Source organism: Sander lucioperca, chromosome 1, assembly GCF_008315115.2.
Source record: "Sander lucioperca isolate FBNREF2018 chromosome 1, SLUC_FBN_1.2, whole genome shotgun sequence".
NCBI lineage: Eukaryota > Metazoa > Chordata > Actinopteri > Perciformes > Percidae > Sander > Sander lucioperca.
In genome coordinates this window covers 50,903,273-50,924,108 of record NC_050173.1, presented here as the reverse complement: position 1 = coordinate 50,924,108, position 20,836 = coordinate 50,903,273, and the positions used below count along the sequence as shown (strand labels likewise).

Genomic DNA, 20,836 nt, shown 5'->3' with positions numbered 1-20,836 from the left:
GGAATGTGGGTAATTTGAGAGGGTGAACACTGCGGCAATTTCATTGAAAATCATGTGAACATTTTCCAAGTGGGTCCGACTGATGTCCAGCATATAAAATTCAATTCAACATACTCAGTGGTGTGAAGTTTGCCAAACAACACACTTAGAAACACAAAGGTTGACTATTAATTGGCATATTATGCTCCCTGCTGTAACATGTAAAGGAGAGTGCTGCCAGTCTACTGAGCATTACTCACACAGACTGTTGTAAATGTGCACGCCCTGCAGCCATAACATTCTCCTCTTGCTTCTCACCTCTGTCTAGGGTGTAATTATCCTGGGGGGGTGGTTCAGGGATTGGTGCCATTTGTTAGATAACTTTCAGTTTTGTGCCACATGCTGTCATGAACAATCACATGAGCTGAACCTATGGTCTTTTGATGTTGCTTTTTAAAGGTGTGAAGTTTTACTTCTAAGCATGACATCTTATGAGTAACATTGGAGGCGTTAATAATTTGTCAACTGTTTCAAACAGGCAAAGTAAAGGGGCATGATGTGAAGCCCCAGTTGAAAGGAGTGATTAAAAGGCTGCAAAATAGCTGCATATCTCATTTCCAAAATCATAGCAATTGCTTTCTAAGTCATTCCCTTCTTAAATTCTTTCCTGTTACAGCATGTTGTCAAATCACCACTTTTCTTTTTGTCCCTCTCTCTTTCATCTGTTAGGACTCTGCAGTTGTGGCCTCTATCTGCTTTTTAAAAAAATAATTCCTTTACACACTACTCATTCAAAAATGGAATTTATCCATTTCGGAAAGAAGAAAAAAAAAAAACTTTTCCAATTAGTTTCTCAGTGAGCAATTCAATGTTTCAAACAATTCTGATAACTTGGTCCTCAAGAAATAAAGAAAGAAATCAGTCATTTGGCAGCGAAAGTCTCAAAATGCTTTGCTTTTATCAGCTTTCAGTAATAACTTGGGAAAAGGCACCATTTTGTTTAAGAGGATGGATGTGTCATTTTCAAATTACACCCACACATCTATTCAACACGATGGAATAAATGTTTTCAAGGCTCCATAATTGTTCAGGGTTCAGCAGGAGAATCCTATCAGTCTAGTGCTGTAGTGCAAAACCAGTGTCCTATTTTACCCCGCAAAGTTTTCACAGTACAGTTAGGAAAAGTGCTTGGGTACAATATGATATTTCCCCCATATTACAAGAAATCCTTTAACTAGGCGCGCTGACTAAGTGCTCAGTCTTATTTACAACCTGAAGGAGTAGCTGCAGGGGGAGGGAAGGCTACAAACATGCACACATTCACATCAGGCTGCTGCTCTGTACAACCACAGACTCTTGCTCAAGGGCATCATGCCAGCGGTAGTTAAAGGAGAGGGGGGGGGGGGGAGGAGTGTGTCTTGTTCACATTCCCCATTCAGATTTTCCTGCCTCTTGTTTTCTGTAAGTCAAAGTGACATCCTAGACAACTTCACCATTACTTTACTGCCATCAGTGCATAGAAATAGTGATACTAAGGGTCGACTTTTCAGATTTCTCAAGTAGAAATGAAACAACATAAAACAATGTTCCGCTGAGTCAAAAAAAGATGTTTGAAAGTGATACTGCACTGTGTGCAATTTCACAATGAAAAGGGAGCTAAAGATTCTCGCAGATTTCCAAACCATGTTAAGAGCAAAACCACAGTAACATAAAAGCCAAGATAAATGTAACACATGTCGTACTACATATTAAATGTATCTTACGCACTAGTATCCTGCGTACATGGGTGTACTCTGAGCTATGGCAGAACCACCGCAAAAAGGGGGAAAATGTTCAACAACAGTATGCTGTAAGCGGAAACCATTATTAGAGACTCGGCTGTTCATATGGAGGTAATCAGGGCAGGGCCACACTTCCACCTACTCTGTTTCTACACTTCAGCCTCTTACAAAAATAGAGTAATGACAAGTTTATAGCAGTTTTGGCCAAACCAATCATGCTTTTCAGCTCTCAGTTCATTAGGGAAGTCCAAAAGAGCCTGAAATGTGCTTGCAGGGGACTTCTGAATCTGACTGAAGAATTTTAACGAAATGGTGAGTAGCAATGCCAAACCCTGTCCATTTCTTAGCTCTAATGCGTTTCCCTTGACTGCTGTTCAGTGTCTCCGAGCAAAGCTCAAGTGAAAAGCTAAAGAACTGACACTGTAGTGGAAGTTGTTGTCATCAATGTTTAAAAGGGGTTTATTGACAGGGTAATGTTAAGTTACTTTTCATTATCTCTGAGGTATTAATGTTGGCTAAGCTCTCTCTCCTTCAGAGATGCCAGGTATTACATTGACCTGGACGACGTCTGCAGTATATTCCACACATACTGTAGATCTGCGGCCACAGTTTTTAGCATGAAGCTCCAGCTGACCCATGACTCACACATTACACTACTCTCATAACTAGCCTAATGCCTGTAAAGTTTGTTACTAAAGCGGGCAACGGCTTTAAACATTTGTAGTAAAATATTTTACAGGAATTGTTTGAAATTGAAACCAGAATATCTGCATGTTCGCCAATAATACAATAATAATAAAAAATCACTGTCTCCCTCAGTTCGTACTAGTGCTGCCATTTGGATTCATCCTTCATATATGCTGTATTTCTATATTTTGTAGTTATGAATTTGTTGGTTGGGTTTTGGTGCCCATATTCTTTTCTTTGCTGTACATAGGTTTCCTCATGAGGATCACCATGTTCACCTAATGCAGACCTGCATATAAAACAAAAACATTGTCGTTCAACAAATCACATGAAATATGTAGTGTAAAGTCTGGTGAACTGTTTCCCATAAAATAAAGACACACTAAAATTAGTAAAATGGGCGTATTGCATATACAGTACACTGTATCAGAAATGTATTGATTGTAGAGATTGTTGTACTCTTCAGATACGTTCCCTCTCACTATCCCTACCACATCGGATTATTGTTCATTTTGTACATTCAATTCATCTTTGTATATATCTTTGCCCTACTGTACTTTACATTCTGACTAAATTTGTTGTACTGGTACCTTCTGTGTCCCAAGACGTGACACTCAAATACAGCCATCTTTGCTTCAAACTATTGCATGTAGGATTTGATCACGCAGCTTTGATACAGCGTGTCACTCGGCATGCACTCAGCTGACCAGAAAGCAACTATCTCTCACATGATAATAAGTCACGATACTTAACGTTGATTGGACCCATTGATTCAGCGTCAACCAGAAGTGTCCCCACAGCTCCGGCTGTGGGGACTTGGGAAGTGGAGGGCAGCCGGTTCAAGTCCCAGAACGGGCCAAGTACCGAGTGTTGACTAGTAGCTGGAGAGGTGCCAGTTCACCTCCTGGGCACCGCCGATGTGCCCTGAGCAAGGCACCAACCCCCCAACTGCATTGGGTTCTGCCATCTCTTCACATCGATGCACTTGCATGTGTGTGTAAATCAAGAATATAACAAAATGACAAAAAAAAAAAACATTTCCCCAAAGGGAACAACTAAAGCAAAAGAACATTTGCTTAGACACTCAGTAACATCCAAAAATAATAGGATCTACTTCTGGGAGGAAGCCTCTCAGTAGCGGTGAGCTCGGGAAATGTTAGCACCACTAGTGACACAAGAGATTTACTCCACTTAGAACAATGCTCGCCATCCTTTTATGAGGCAGGAAGTTTTGGTTTAGGGGAGTACTCTCCCCTGGCGACTATTTCCAGCTCCCAGCCAGCCACGGGGCTTTGGATAATGTCTGTGTAAAATGAGGTTTCCTTAAATAAATCAGGAATTAAAATCTCTTCCACAAAACAGCTGTCAAAACACCAATCTGCCAAAACGTACTTGTCACATGGCATGACTGCGATGAGATAGAATGGCGTGTTTGCTGCTGCACGGCACGAGGCAAAGCAGAACTCGTTACAATCTCCATGTCTCATTAACTGCTTTGCAGGCGTACTTCGCTGCCACAGACAATCTCTAAATGCAGACTATTTGTCATTCAGAGGGAGAAATTGTCACATTAAAATGTTTATCCGTGCTAAATCCTCCACATTTTGTCCAACATGTTAATTATTTTCTAAAAAGGCAGGCGCACAATCTCACAAACAAAGCACACACTGGGATCTGTAAATCTGAGCCCTCTGCCACCATAAGTCCATTTCTGATTACTAAACCAGTCTGGGCCTCTGGCCAATTAAAACTCTCCATTTGTGAACATTCCAAAACGCTGTCATCCATGAATATTTACCCAGAAGCCCCTGGGGAGATTCCACAACATTGCCCTGGCCTCTCGCTCTGTCTGTTTCCCTCTCCCGTCCTGGCCCTGCATCTCCGGCTTTGTCTCCCCACACAAAAGCTCCCTGCCTACACCACTTCCCAGGTCACTGCTTTGTCAGGGTTTCAACTCGCTCCTGAACTTCCCCGAGTATATTCAACAAGTCAGAAACCAAATTCCAACCCCTGGGCCAGTTCTTAAAAGTCCACCTGCTGCACAAAAATATATATGGAGCCTCTCGTAGTCAAAACACTGCGTGTGGCTCCCTGACCTCTTGTTGTGTATGTGGCATGAAATTATTTTAATAACAGGGGTGGAAAGTTGGGAGGAAGTCTGAGGCTGTGGATTCAACTGTGCTGGGCTAGGTTAGTGTTAGGTAAAAAAAAAAAAAATGAAAAGAACTACAGCTCACCACCTAGGAAATGAAGGCTTAACACTATTCTGTAGAGAATATTTTGTGAAAACATCAAAGTTCAAGAGCGAGAGTTAAGGTGAGAAAAGGGAAATTAGGTGAGAGAGACCAAAGTGGAAGTTATTCTGCTTTCTGTGTTAATTCAGTCATAAATGCCATAAACTAAAGTGGGCATGGGGCACAGCACAACATGGTATTCTTACTTGACAAACATTTGGCCTAAAACGAGCATTGAGGTCTGCAAGAGGTCAAGGAATACACCGACATAGCAGCGAAAAAACGGGACCATAAAAAATGAAAATGTCAAACAGCCCGACACTTGTGCAAGTTCTGTCTCTGTGAGTAAAGCTGGAGGCCGTGATTCATGTTAACATCGTTATGAGGAATTTATACTTCAAACAGCAGTGGTTTGTTGTTTGGGAAGGGACTGAATTTGGGCCACTTTCATAGCATGCTCCACACAAACTTTCTGCAACTTGTTTGACTTCCTTCTGGTAAATACAGCAACCACTGGTGATTGGCTGGACTGCCATTCAGATATTAAGACCTGCACAAGCCTCAACTCACCGCCAGGTGGTTTTAACATAAGTGCCTATGTGAAATATTGTATGGACTACAGATTCATACGTAAAGGAAAAACACCACAATACACTTTCCAGTTCCTACCATCGCTCTGCTGGGAATCTTTTCTCAACATCTATCAGAGGGAGTTGGAGGCGATTCATGTGAACAGCTGGTCTTACCCCTTTCCACGTCTTTCTTTCACGTTATGTGCCTTTTGATGAGTCGCAGAGTTGCAGTGTTTGATCTAGTGCTTTTACTACAGATTCCACCTTGACACTTTAGCCCGGTCCTTGTGCGTGTGTGTGTGTGTGTGTGTGTGTGTGTGTGTGCGCGCGCTGAGGAAATGTGAAGAGCAACTGTGTTATGTTTAAGATTTGCAGAGACAGGCAGAGGTTTTGCAGACAAATGGAGAGGACAAGTTACAGCAGAGCGTGATTATCACAAGGGAAGAGAAGAGGAGGGGGGGAAAAGACACAAAAGACCTTCCTGGCTTGTCCCTCTACACCAGCCCTCCGTCTTTCCACTGACTCATGGCACACAAATGAAAACATACTTTAAAAGGAGAAGATGAAAAACACTCTTTACTTAAGGCCAAGTGCTTTACCATGGGACCCTGCGCAAACACTGTTGTGCTGTCAGAGAAATGGACTACTGTTGAGCTTACAAACAGGTCCTCTTTAAGATGTGCTTCATCCACTGCTCCAGGCCGCTGCATGCACTAGACTATCTGATGAGGCTTTACACTTCGTGGAAAAACTTTGCGTCATATGCATTTGCAAGTTTCACATAGCAAATCACGTCACCCCTTCCTCCAACTCCACATAAAAAGAATTCAAAAAATCCCTAACTTTGTTGCAACATATGAGAGCTTTTAAAAGCCTTAACACACAAACAATACATTTCATCGTTGCCAGTAACAGCCAGCGAACCTCTCCTAAGGACAATGTTTATAACAGACATCCAAAAGCAGCTGAAGTCCACCAGATGTTGAGGCAGGACGGGGCCCGGCAAAGCCCCCCCAGGCAGAATGAGGTCAGGTACAAGATCGGGTTTCTGGAAGCTCAACGCTACAAAAGGGAAACAAAGATTCTGATATACCTGTTGGGCCTTACGTAACTGGACACCAGCAGAGGCGGTGGGAAGAGAACCAGTCATCGCCGACTGTCAAAGGGACTAGAAAGTCTAAACCTTAAAAAAAAACAATGGTCTAATGGGCCTCGGTCATCTAATGGGCCTCGGTCATGGATGGCTCAGTCCGTTCCTGATGATGTACTGAATGTGTCGATAAATCAAAGCTACTTGCCATTCCGATGATGTACAACACTGGTGAGCTGACTCGCTCTCCCACATAATGGCAAATTTTTCTGCCAGCTAAAACCACGCTGACCAAATGATTTGCAGCTTTGGAGCCATCATTTAACAAAGTATTTGATCCTTTCATCTATGGGTTTTTTCCTCCCTCGGTTATCGGCTCTTAGCCAGCAGCGTGTCTGCCATTGTTTTCTTGGTGTTTTAAATTTGAGTTTTGATGACCTGCTTTTAACACATGGCACCAAGTCGTCAGTCAAATTCACAGAGCTATGTGAAGCAGCCAAAGACCTGCCCAGGGCTTTTTGTTTGACAGAAGAAAGGAATTCTGTAGAGCAAGGAAGAAAAAGAAAAAACTATCTCAAACGTTATAATTTATATTAAAATAAATGCAAGAGCGAGCAACACACAGGGGTATTAGGTAAATATTAGGAAACCTATTAAGCTGACTGCAGTTGGGAAAAGTGAGCTAAGTGCGAGTGACTGTCTCGTCAGAGGGAGTCTTGATGTAGGCCTTGGGAGTAATTAGCAGGGATTACAGCTCGCCTGGCCTGCACCCAGCACTGGGGTTTCAGCCCAAACACCCAGGCAAGTCCCTGGCTTTGCTCCCTCACCGCTCTCCCTAACCACACAGGCCTCTGGTGAGTCGCACAAATCCTAATAACGATCACGACTATCAACACGGACATTCATCCCACTGTGGCTTCGTAGGAAATCAATTAACCTTGGTTGAGTTACACCTACATCATAACCGCACTCCCCCAATGGCAGCTACGAGGCGAGATGCCTTCAGTGAGTGAGTGGAGCCTCGTTGTGTCAGGCTAGGGGGTTCACACTCCACCCCTGCAGGGATCAGAGCCTGCGGCCCTCTCGCCACACTCCTCACAGCTGGCTGAGTGTCACCAGCACCGAGGTGATCAACACAAAGGATACGCGCGGCGGCTCGAATATCAGACAAACCAAAAAATGACACCATCAAGCATCAAACTGCACAAAAGGACTTCAGCAGCCAAAAGAGCTGAGCGACGGAGACAGAGCAAGGTGGGAGATGGGGAACCTAGAGGCATTGGTAGTGTACGAGTAGCCCATCTGTAATAAAACTCACTGTTAAACTGAACAGGGGCGCCCTGATCTGATTTTGGGCCTATACTGACATACTGAGACAACAGCTATGTGATTATTACTACTAGTGTGTTAACTGTTTTAATAAGCTATGTCACCTCATCAAACACTCTGTATGTGAGCCAGATTTGAAAATATTCATGTTGTATGCATGATTTCATTTATATATTTATATATATATATATATATATATATATATATATATATATTCTGTACTTGGTATTTGAGGTGAAAACTAGGGCTGCACAATATATCGTTTTTTTCGTCGTCGCAATATCAACTGGCGCAATGTACACATCTTGAAAGGCTGTGACATATCGCGAAAGACACATTTTTTGTTAGTTGAAAGAAATCATCAGTAGAAAAATGCACTTTAAAATGTAACTCATTATTTTTAGTGGTGCCTTTTATAAATCAATTCAATTTTCTCTTTTTATTCAACAAGCAATTTGTTGTATTTTAGCAGAATGTTGAAAGCAGCAGAAATGCAGAACTGAGTACAAGTAATATCGTTATTGCGATATTCAACAACGTTATAGATATCTCATATCGTGCAGCCCTAGTGAAAACGTGTTATAGGTGCCTCCTTAACATTTAGAAACTTATAACAAAGCTGTGTGTTAATAAGAGAAGTGGTCTAGTTTTGGCATGTGCCATCTAAAATCCTTTTTGCACAGAGAAAACGACAAAGGTTAAAGAAACTAGACAAGAGAGGTAGATGGGCTGAATGGAGCAGGGCAGCAAAATACCAGTAAACCATCATTGATGGTGAAAAAGAGAGGAAATCACCCAGGGATGACGAAGAAAGGAAAGATTAGGAATGAAACAAAACCTCCCAGAGGAGCTGCAAAGAGCGAGCAGGGGGAGAAGAAAATGAACTGATATGTCAGTCGGGACGGGGGGGGGGGGGAAGACGGCCGGCTTCAACAGTGTGCAAACAAGACGTGTTAACAAGGAGTTTCACCACAGAAGTATGGAAAACCACAAAGCCAGATCAGGATTTCTCACAGTTTTCATCAGACAAGGACCCACACAGATCCACCATATGATATAGTCAAGTTAAACTGTGGCCACTCATGCTTAAAATGTACTGTGGGTGGGGTTGGGTATCGTTTGGATATATTTACGATGCCGAACCGGTACTTTTAAAACGATTCCGATTCCTAAACCGATTCTTGAAAAACTGAAAAACGACATTAAAGAAAGGCTCTTTTATAGATGTGGTAGCCGTATTATGCTTTTACGTCCGTTTTGGTGAGCCCAGATGGAACATGTGGCACTTTAAAAGTAGCCTACATTTACGGTAGCTAGCTAACGGTAGACTCCAGAGTGTGATATGTTTACGTCCGTTGCTGAGCGACAGAGGGAAAATATTTCCCTCGACACATTAAGTGGAACCGAAATGAGGAACCGAAATTTGCGTTCTAATCCGGTCCGATTCCTACCTGTTGCGTAGGAAGCGTAGGTTTCGGTATCCAACCCTAACTGTGGGGAACTTTGGTTCAAACCTTATATACTGTGTTAAACAGACCCGTGTGCTCACAGGGGTTACTAAAAGGAGCAGGCTGTATGTACATGCCTGTATGACTGGGCGACGATGAGTCACAGTGCATGCATGCTTCCAGTTACCTCCCCAGATTCCCTAAGCCTGTGTCTCTCACACACACAGACACACACACACACACACCTGCCTGGCCCACCATTTCTCCTGGATAGTCAGTTAAACTTGCCTTGGTACAAAACTCTTTCCTGTCAGTCAAATCCCCCCTCTCTTTCTTTGCGTGCCTCAGTCAGTCCCTCCAGCGCTCTCTTTGTTGCCGTGTGTTCCCAGCTCCGGGCTCCCTATGTCCCTATGTCTTGGTGGTCCGGTGTGGAATGTGGTGAGGAGGGGGAGGCAGGTCGGCCTAAAAGGGGGTGCTCAATTGTTCCCACACACAGCATCCACCCCCCACTGATCTGTCGCTCACTTGGCCATTGGGGGGGGGGGGGCAAAGGATACAGAGAGATGGAATTACGGACACACAGTCGACACACTGCTATTGAATTGACGCTACACTTGAAGCATACTAAATGAGTGTATTATGGAAACTTAAGATTCCACAGACCTACATGTCAAAACAGAAGACTACACAAGCACCAAACCAGGTCTAGAATGACAAAATAATTTCATCCACTAGATTTGATCCGTGCAACAACAAAACCAGGTAGTTTTAGTACCATTCTTGAACTACTTCCTTGAACCGCCTACATTTTTTTTTGTATGCTGTGATAAGCTGATTTGTTTTGGAGCGTTGATAAGGCAGCTGTTGCTGGCAGAGCAGAACGGGACACCACAAGAGCCCTGATCTCAGAGCTGCTATGCTGCGATTGCAGGAAGTTGATAAGAGCGGCGAGATACCGCAGAGCTGGCAGGCACGTGGAGCGGTCCTCCCTCCCTCGCGCCTCTGGCCCCATCTGGACGCTGAAAGTCACAGCCCGGCTCCCTCCTGGGTTCACAAGACCTCAACCTCATGATACCTAAACTCAATTATCCTGAAGGCTCGCCAAACAGTTAAAGAGGAGATGTCACATATACAGGGCAGAGAGCAACAGGAACCATCACATTATCACTGCTTTTCACTGATCTCCAAGGATACCACCAGAGTGGAGAAACGACGACCAAATGCTCCCAATGTATCTAGTGATCAAGTTTCCTGAAACACTAGAACTTGCCAGATTTGGAAACCTTGAATTTAACATCATAATGCATATGCACTGCCCTTAAAATAAAAATAAAAAAACAATAGTCCTGCCCTTACATCATCATGTAAACCTGATGCAAGCTGAGATGATTGTGTTTAAATCCTACTAATAATATTGGCATGTCAAAACACAGAAAACTTTAATTTTAACACATAAAAAGGAAAGTGAGAGGAAGCACTTGAACGGCTAAAATGTTTCACATCAAGAAGCTGCAAAAGTCAATCCCATCACTCAGGAATGTTATCAGCGATTACTGTGTGTGCTTTGGCTTTGATGAGAGATGTTTATTTAAAGTGGACATATTATGCTTTTCTGTATTTCCTGTCATATCTACGATGTCATGTCAGATTTTCCTGTTAAACGTAGCCAATAATGAGGCAAACTTAATTTTAGAGAAATCCCCGTGAGCTAAAAACGTTCAGATTTCCAACTGTTGTGAACGAGGCGGCAGAGGAGCGCAGATTCCAGGAAACAGTCTGGCCAATCAGAGCAGACTGGGCTTTTCCAGAAGGGGGGCTATAAGAGACGGGCGCTCCTACAGAGCATCACATACGGAGGGTGAATACAGGTGCAGCAGCCATGGGCAGTATAAGAAAAATAAAATTTTTTTTTTTCAACATTAAAGTGTGTAAACATGTTCTAGTACAAACACAAAATGCAAGTATTGCAAGTATCCTGAAAATGCTATATAATAGTTGCCCTTTAATCTCAAACCACACACACTTTCTTAACTTTCTCCTCAAATCAATCATTGATAATGTTTGTGCAACGTATTCCTCTTGGGACAAAATCATGTTGTGCTAAGAAGAACTTTAAAATTAGACTCAAAGCAACCATATAGCAATTCTTATGACCGTTTTCAATTTTGCTTATTTTTACAAACAAGACGTGTTAACAAGGAGTTTCACCACCAAAGTATGGAAAACCACAAAGCCAGATCAGGATTTCTCACAGTTTTCATCAGACAAGGACCCACACAGATCCACCATATGATATAGTCAAGTTTAACTGTGGCCACTCATGCTTAAAATGTACTGTGGGTGGGGTTGGGTATCGTTTGGATATATTTACGATGCCGAACCGGTACTTTTAAAACGATTCCGATTCTTGAAAAACGACATTAAAGAAAGGCTCTTTTATAGATGTGGTAGCCGTATTATGCTTTTACGTCCGTTTTGGTGAGCCCAGATGGAACATGTGGCACTTTAAAAGTAGCCTACATTTACGGTAGCTAGCTAACGGTAGACTCCAGAGTGTGATATGTTTACGTCCGTTGCTGAGCGACAGAGGGAAAATATTTCCCTCGACACATTAAGTGGAACCGAAATGAGGAACCGAAATTTGCGTTCTAATCCGGTCCGATTCCTACCCGTTGCGTAGGAAGCGTAGGTTTCAGGAATCCAACCCTAACTGTGGGGAACTTTGGTTCAAACCTTATATACTGTGTTAAACAGACCCGTGTGCATTTATTTTTAAAGTAAATGGTTGTGTACATTTTCTTAAAAATACAGATTTCGAGGTTACTCAGTATGTACCACTGATTAAAGACCGATTCATTTGCTACTTCTGTAATGGTTTTACATTATTTTTCATGTACACAAAGTTATGATCTAATCTTAAATGTAGTTTTGCTGCATGTAGAGTAATTCCGTATTACAATCATGAGTCAGGCTTGCATGCGAGAATTTACCATTGGTTGTAACCTCACCTATAGGTGGAGTAAAGACACTTGCCGAGGCAAAGCACAGGTACACATCACCATAAACAGCTGGGCTAACTTCAGCATTGGATTCAGTTCGTAAGCTATATCTAACTGCGGACACATCTCCATGCCTTACTTTTCCTGGTGAGAGATCATGGTGTGTTTTTAATGTTGTGTTACAGAGTTCGGGGAACTAAACCCAGAGGAGGAGTTTTCCCTCCATCACTCTTTTCCTCCCCTGCTTGCATGTGCCTCTTCTGGCTATGTCCGGCTCGTCCAGCTGTTTTCTCACTGGTAGCGGCAACCAAAGTCAAAGTTGGTCCGCTATATCTAGCTTGACAGTCAAATAGATACACAGTTCTTTTGAATTTCATCCCCCAGTTAACAGACAAAATATGCTACCTTTTTTTTTCAAAAAAATAAAATATCAAAAACATTAAAAACGGTTTGTGAACTTCCTGAGTAACTTTACACAATCAACACCATCTTATATTTCTTTGGCCTTTTGCTATACATAATATGCCTTCAAGAAAGATTCTCTCTTGCTTCATATAACCTGATTACAAAGATGGAGCTCAACATCTCGACTTCATGTGGCTACACTATGTGGGGAGCTGCGTGTTTGGGTTTCTGTAAGCAGCCCTGGGTCTTTTTATGAGAATTTCCCATTTGACAACATAACTAGTGCAGAGACAGTTATTCTGTAATTTTCTAAAGCCAATTCTTTAAATTACTGGAAATTAAACATCACAAAGTGCAGCACTGAAGTGATTCTTAATGATAAGACTTGCAAAGTGTTTCACATAAAACAAAGAGGGCTGTTTGAGTTTTATGGGGTTGACCTTGAGCGGCGGGTCGTTTATTAGTTAATTATTACAGGTGTTAAAATACCAGGCCACCGCTGAACAGAACAGAGCCCCTCAAATATTGGCCTTTGAGCTATAAAAGCTCCTGCAGACTGTGTGTGCCCCAGTTCCCTGCTCTTATCTTATCTGCTGAATGTCATTGCAATAACACAACCTGTTATTTCCCAAACCGTAATGATGCAGGGCACGCAGCCAACGGCTAAGTCTGCGTTCAGACAAAAAAAAAAAAAGCAACCCGGCGATTTGCCGCAGGGTGGTGCGGCAGTGGGAGTGTCACTGAAACGGCCCATTTGTCTGACATCCTGTTGTGTACTTGAACTCCCCAATGTAGCACAAGTGGACTTTATATTTCACTGTTAGATCGCTTATAGATCTTGTCGTTTCCGACCGCACTTGAAGGCAGCTTCATTTCACGGAAAAAGAAAAGAGATGAACGAACGAGAATGATCAACGGTGTTACACAAACTCCTGGGCAATTTAGGGCTTGTGTTTTAAAATTCTCTTGTGGCAGCGATAGAGGCTGCGAAGTTTCCCGTTTACTGTACGAGACAAGTCTGATCGCGGGTTACATGACTGGCCACCGCAGCATGACGTGGTGTTGCGTTTTTCCAAAAGTTGACTCTGTACCAACTTATCGCTGCAGGCCGCAGAATCCCCCCCCCCCGCTGCAAACCCTGCGCAGCCTAAAAGCAGCTACACACCAAGCCGATTATTGGCCGTCGGACAGTCTGGCGAGGTCAGTGACTCGAGTCTGTTCGGTGTGTTCCGTGCCGTCGTCCATTGGAGGAGCCGTCGGCCTTCATTTTGGCCGACCTGACATGTTCAGTCGGAGACAGGGCAGTCGGGACTCACCCGGAAATGGCAAGCGGGATGAGCGTGACTAAGCCTCTCAAAATATGACGAAAGTATTTTAAACTGACCTTTGATGATCTGAAATGAAGACAGATTCAGCAAAAAAAATGTTTTCAGAAACACGTTTCAGTGAAATATTTTAGTACAATATGAGATCGTATTCTGAACGAGCCGCCATGACAGTCTAGCTTTGAATTTCTGGAGAAACCAGACCCACGTGGCGCGTTTGTCCAATCAGCTGCCGGTTTTCATTTTTCGGGCGACAATACAGATTAGCGCCGCCTGCTGTTATGGAGACGTATTACGTCTCGTCGCTTTGGTGTGTTCCGAGGCACTTTTTTGACCAACTCGGGGAGACTGATCAGTCCTCCTGCCGACGGTCGGCCGTCTGGTTGGTGTGTAACTGCCTTAAGGGGGAAGGAGCCCTCACAATACGAGGCTGCAGAATGTCTCGAGCTTACCGGGAGGCCAACGCACTGAGGTCATGCGCGCGTTGAGTTTCAGTCATAATGCGCTGAACTGATTGTGAGCAGGGGACGTTCCTTGTGCTGAAGGGAGGGAAAACGACCCTCTTCTCTTTGATCTCTGCCATTGTTCCATACCTGCAGCATGACATCAAGCCTGACTGCCAGAGTAAACCAAAACAGATTTAGCTTGAAGAGCTGCAAAAAAAAAAAAAAAAAAAAAAAGAGGAAGCAGTGTCCAGCCCTGCAATGAGTAGTAGCCTTTGACATGGCAGATACCAATCAGGGCAGCGTTAACTGCTCTGCTTTCAGGGGGAGCCTGAGAAGCTGGTGCATGTTGCAACTGTGCAAAAGCATCACATCAGATAGCTCTTAACAGTTATCACAGTATCAAATATAACTGTTAAACACTACCCACTATTAGCAGATAGGTTCAGACAGCAAAACCACCATTTACATCCTGTATGATTACTGACATTATTCATCTGTCATCATTAGTGCTGCGAGCTTCATCCATTTCCCATTTAAGTGAGGTATTCAACCACAGGCCCTAAACAAATCGTCATCCGGCAGACAAGAAACTTGGATGTGAGGTCTTGAACTGCTTCCACGTGAGTGGTAAAAGATTGATACCATGGGATCAACAAGGAATTTCCCGACTGAGCCTGCTGTTCCTCTGTATCACTTCATTCTGTCTATGCCAAAGCAATTAGGGTTTCCATTTTAGTTTTACTGCATTAAAACATCTTTATTGAATCTCAAGTCTGGCTTCAGCTAAGCCCGTTGGTAATTTGAATGGTAACAAACATTCTTATATCCATGCTGCCAACAATAACACAAGATGTCTGTGGTTATAAAAGCCAAGTTTTGAATTCGGTGTCTCCAATAACATTCAGATTCCACCAATCTGATTTATGACGCATGTATGAAAGGAGGTAAACATGTCAAAAAACTTCTTCTGTGACAACTGGCAAAGATACTGTATCATTTTCTAAGTATGTCTTGTCTGCAACATAAGTCTGTTCTGATCACAACCACTAGTCTTATGTGGAACAAATGATTTTCCTGCAACTTTTGCATTATATATTGACTATTTCAACTTCTGCAGATGTTAGAAGTGAAACAACTTCTTCCAATGAACTGCGTCTTTAATTATCAACTGTTGAAACTAAAATGGTTTATATATATATATATATATATATATATATATATATATATATATATATATATATATATATATATATATATATATATATATATATATTTATTTATTAATGGCCTAACCCTTCTGCAACCTCACATCCAGCTCAATTTAAACACAGACTGTGTTATGATTAAGAGAGAATTCATGTTTGGAGTTCGACCCATTACAAAGTGTAGAAGTGATGCTCTGACAAACATGACTGAAGTTCAATCAGACTGCACATCTGGAGCCATTTCGCCTCAGCAACATGAAACATTTGAAGAGTGCAGGGCTTCTGGATCTGCTTTTTTGCTTTCTGGAGACCCCCCCCCAACTCTCTTTAATGACAGAAGACCTTGTTGCTTTCTAGAGATCAATTATCTCAGTCTCTTTTAGTGACAAAGAGCTGCTCATTGAGGTTGGCCCTGCCTAAGGCCCAGACATACACCAGGAATCTATTGTAAGGAAAAGGCACGTGTGTATAGCACACAAACCTGCACAATAAAAACGGCCTTCATTCAGATGCTTCTTTCAAAACCCAGAGATGCAAGACAATTAAGTCGGACCAATGCAGACATGTTGAGGTACTCTCTATGACATTTAGCATAACAAAGACATACAGGCAGAAAACAAAAAGACCTATAGACTTGTGTGAAACGCAGGAGAGGAAAAAAAAAGTTCTCTGCCCCTTTGACAGTTATGTCCAACTCAAATTCTAATGAGAGAAAAAGACAACATCCTCTTACTATGCAAAGTAAACTTATAAAGGACATAGGAACAATAAAAGGACACATACAAATTGGTCACCCTTGTCAGATGAAATAATGCTGTGAACGCATTGCCAAAATTAAACAGCGGGTATGTTTAAGGTGAGAAAGTCCATAGAGAAAAAGAGAGAAGCTAATTATTAAGTCCATTGAGGTAATATATGCATTAGGAAAAGACTTCAACAAGACACCAACATGACAGCAGCCATGCCTGAATAACCTACTTCTATCATTTTAAACAAGAACGTCACGCTGAAGCCACTGCAAAACTGGCAACCAAACAGGACTGAATTAAGGGGTTTGAATGTATGTGCGCATATTCATTTTAACCACCATATAAATGAAAGGGAAATGAGAGAAGGGTGGGATTTAAAGTATGCAGGGCGCAGTGGAATTTCAAACCCCAACCCCCTTCCCCTCAAGCCTTCACTGTAAAAGCCCCCCTACGTAAGTTTCCATCACTTGGGTTTAACTTATGATTAGCTAAATTGATTTGCCTTCTCACCTCTGTCTGTCCATTAACATAGCTGTTTCTATTTATTAATTACCAGGCAGCCTTCATTGGCGCATAACATTTTGTCATCAAATTAGACTAGAGGCAGTTGTAGAAGTACAACATGTGCCTAAACAGAAAATGTTAAAACCACAAAATCACCAAGAGAGGGGGGAAAAAAATCCATAAGCCTTGTTCACAATGCACAGGAATGTTTACTTAATCACTGTAGGCTGTCTGCGCTTCACAACCATAGGAGTCTCTACTAAGGAAGCCTGGAAATAAACACAGGCCTGGCTTCTTTCAATGGGGAGCACAGTCTGTGTGTTGATTATACGTCTTTATTGTTATGAATTACCTACAAGTATTTCCTAAATGAGTACTATATTTACACACTGGAGCAGTGAAGTGCTTCACAGCCTGAAGAATTCTTCCCCAAATGTTTCACTGGTACTCCCCAACTTAACAATGTACTGTAACTTTTAACAGATGAAAAAAGCCCCATTTCCATTTGACAGAAGCCCAAAACATCCATGTACAAAAGTGACAGTTTAACAGTTTGTTGTAGGGCCTTCTATTTATCTCTTTTTCATGTCAGTGATTTCTAAACTTTATTACATTTTATAAGATTTGGTCTTCAGGTCAACCATCTGGAAAACCGGTTTAGGTGAGTAATGAATGACTTGGAATAGCTGGCTTTCTCCCCTGTATTCAAGAAGCTAACAATGGTAAAGCAAAAACCTGTGAATTAATTCCATTGACCTTTACATTATGCTAACGCTGCTAGCTTATAAGAAAAGTTCTCATTAGCCTAAGGGCCACCAGGGGACCTCTCTAGGACCCATGGGGGGTCCCCGGTCCCCACTTTGGGAACCACTGCTCTGGGATACAGTATTCAAGTTTTTAAATTTAAAAAAAAAAACGCCTAAAAGAAGAATACACAACACTTACCGTTGACTCCTTTGTTGGGAACATCGTTAACGTTGAAGCCTTTGGAGCTATAAGCAGCACGAACTTCGTTGCAGTTTTTCAACTTTTGCTCCGCAGTCATCGACACAGAGAACACAACCAGCGTGCAAACTACACACAACACCAACAGCGTCTTCATGTTGTGTCAGTTAAAAACAAGAAACTACGAAGTTATCAGCACAAAAATCAAAATATATCGCTCAGGTGTGTGTAAGCTAGGACAAAGTTTCAGCGACTCCCACGCTGAGTTTCCTCATGGAGACGCGCTGATTTCTTCAGCTCAACAGATACTTCATTCACAGCAGCTCTGAGGCCACCTCTGAAACAACTTTGACGGAGGAGAAAAAAAAAACACCGAAAATAACCTTAAAAAATTGCTCAAACGTCGTCCGCTTATAAGCACGGGTATGTATGATAAATGTCGAGTTCCAGACTCAATCGAAAAAACGCGGAAAGGCGACAAAACGACAGTTTTAAAACATGTAAAAAAAAAATTTATTTAAATGCAAGGCAAGAATCTCAGAATCACGCTGCTGCTTTACAGCTTCGACGAAAGTGTTGTAAACCACGGGAGGAGAGCAGACGGTGGGAAAAAAGTTGCCGGAAAGGTGTTTTTCTTCTTTCTTCCTTTTCTTTTTCTTGCTTTCTTTCCAAACTTTAGGAGGCCGTGGTTTCTGTAGGACAGGACACTGGACTGTACGCTAGTCGCACTGGGATCCAGATGCGAGCAGAAAAACCCTAGTGGACACCCAGGAGTGATTGCAAGTTCCGGGGACAAAGACCTGGAAAACAGGAACACCAGGGGTGGAGCATGGAGAAGGGAGCAGGGACTTCAAAATCTCTCTCTCTCTCTCTCTCTCTCTCTCTCTCTCTCTCTCTCTCTCTCTCTCTCTCTCTCTCTCTCTCTCTCTCTCTCTCTCTCTCTCTCTCTCTCTCTCTCTCTCTAATGTCTAGACTAGTGGAAACCAGCCTTGAAAAATCAGGACTGGAGCTGAGGGTGGAGCTACACGGTGGCATAGCCAGCCTATGGGCATAACATGAAGACTTATTACTGGTCCACATGACATAAGGAAAAGAACACGAGATAACCAAAAGTCCTCGAAATCACAAATCTCTTCAAATGCAGACCCCCATTTGACCTGTGTGTTGAGAGAGCTCCCTTATCTGTGTTTACTGTCTGACGGGAGATAACCCACGAGATAAAAAGAATCCTTTGAACTAAAGGTCCGTCCTAAAGTAAAAATAAGTGAAATAATTAGTGAAGATAAAGGGTTTTCTCTCTTGTGGACCCCTTGGAAGTACCCCAAGGACCATTAGGGGTCCCAAATCCCCCATGTTGAAAACCACTTATTTTTTGTAATTGAATAATTGTCCATAATGAGAAATAACCAATTATGGTGCAATATTATTTATTTGACACACTGCTCTCCAAATTAATTTTTATTGCATGACAGTGATTTACATAACAAGAACGCACAAACACTCAAGACACATTTTCTCCAAATGAGTTATTTCTGTTCGGCCTTTATAATCCAATACATCTTAGTTTGTTTAAACCCCTTAAATTAAAACCTGGCTAGTGTTACAGTAACCATGAAGTCAAAATTACAGGCCTGTTCCTTACACAAACACAGGTCAGGCTGTGTGCTGTTAGCAACGGGGCAGTTGTGTCTCTAATGTGCAGCTGCCTGTCATATAGTGCGGCCAGTGTTGTAAACTAAAGTAAACAGTCTGCTGGAAGCATGGTGGAGCTGTACAAGTGGATGGAGATAATAAAAACATATAAGAATTATAAAAATATAATTATTAATCCCACTGAAGAGGAAGATCACTGGGAAATAAAGGACAATACATTTGTTTGCCACATAAACCATGTGAACATCTCACTGTAGTAGTGGTGTGCATTTGAAATAATCCAAAAAATCACTCAAAACTTCAGTCGAATGCATCATTGCTTGTGTTAAAGCCTCCCTTCATCACAGAACAAGTTAACTTTTTAGGTTGAATAATTTGCGTGCATGTTTTTATTTTTAATTTTTTTAAATTTTTTTAAAGAGTATGGAGTAAAGAGTTTTAAAGTGCCCATATTATGCTTATTTTCAGGTTCATAATTGTATTTTGAGGTTGTACCAGAATAGGTTTACATGGTTTAATTTTCAAAAAAACACCATATTTTTGTTGTACTGCACATTGCTGCAGCTCCTCTTTTCACCCTGTGTGTTGAGCTCTCTGTTTTAGCTACAGAGTGAGACATCTCACTTCTGTTCCATCTTTGTTGGGAGTCACACATGCTCAGTAGCTAGGTAAGGACTATTAGCTAGAAGCTAGCGCTGCTAGCGGTTAGCCACCTCGTTCTCAATGGCAAAACACTGCTACAACACTATAGAACTACTTCCATGTCCCTGTTCTACAGGTATTTCACACAAAGTTGGAAGTGTGCCCTCGTTTAGAAGAAGTCTCCCGGCTAATCCTGCCTTGTACTGACCGAAGTTGGAGAAACAGCTAGCTGATGTGGTATTGGCTAGTGTGGTTAGCACACACCAAATGTTTCGGCCGATGATGTAGAAAGCCCTGCAGATTTTGACCAGCTCACCCGGAGACTGAAGGCAGGATACATTCAGAAACCTGTATCTCACTCAAAACAGCATGGATGGTTTTTTCCAAGTTTGTATGTGTGTGGAAGCACCAGAGACACAAAATAACAACCCAAATCCCAGAAAAAGTGTTTTTTTCATAATACGGGCACTTTAAGATTATTTTTTGAGCATTTTCAGCCTTTATTTTGACAGGACAGCAGAAGACATGAAAGGGGAACAAGAGGGGGAATGACACGCAGCAAAGTTCCGCAGGTCGGAGTCGAACCTGGGCCCGCTGCGTCGAGGAGTAAACCTCTATATATGGGTGCCCGCTCTACCAAATGAGCTACCCGAGCGCCCTGTGCATGTTTTAAAATGTTACTTTTCAAAATGTCATTCTGTTCGTCCTCTACTTGCTAAGAATATCTTTTGTGTACTCCACTCATATTACTTTCATATGTTTGCACCAGACCAGTGTATTCTATGTCCTATTTTCAGGAGCACTTTGTTAAATCTGCTGTCATGCTGTTTTCTGCCTCTGACC

General features: G+C 42.2%; 1 protein-coding gene across 2 annotated transcripts in view; it reads right to left on the bottom strand.

Annotated features, from left to right (window-relative positions):
• The window catches only part of gpc4 (glypican 4), a 33,239-nt gene extending 14,747 nt beyond the window's left edge, over nucleotides 1-18,492 (bottom strand). Inside the window, exon 1 of one of the 2 annotated variants that reach the window (XM_036005526.1) lies at nucleotides 17,699-18,492. In XM_036005526.1, the coding sequence (XP_035861419.1) occupies nucleotides 17,699-17,855 (157 nt within the window). In that variant the 5' untranslated portion in view covers nucleotides 17,856-18,492. The remainder of the gene's footprint in view (nucleotides 1-17,698) is intronic. The other variant, XM_031280088.2, reaches the window with a different exon arrangement.
• Between the last annotated feature and the right edge of the window lie 2,344 nt (nucleotides 18,493-20,836).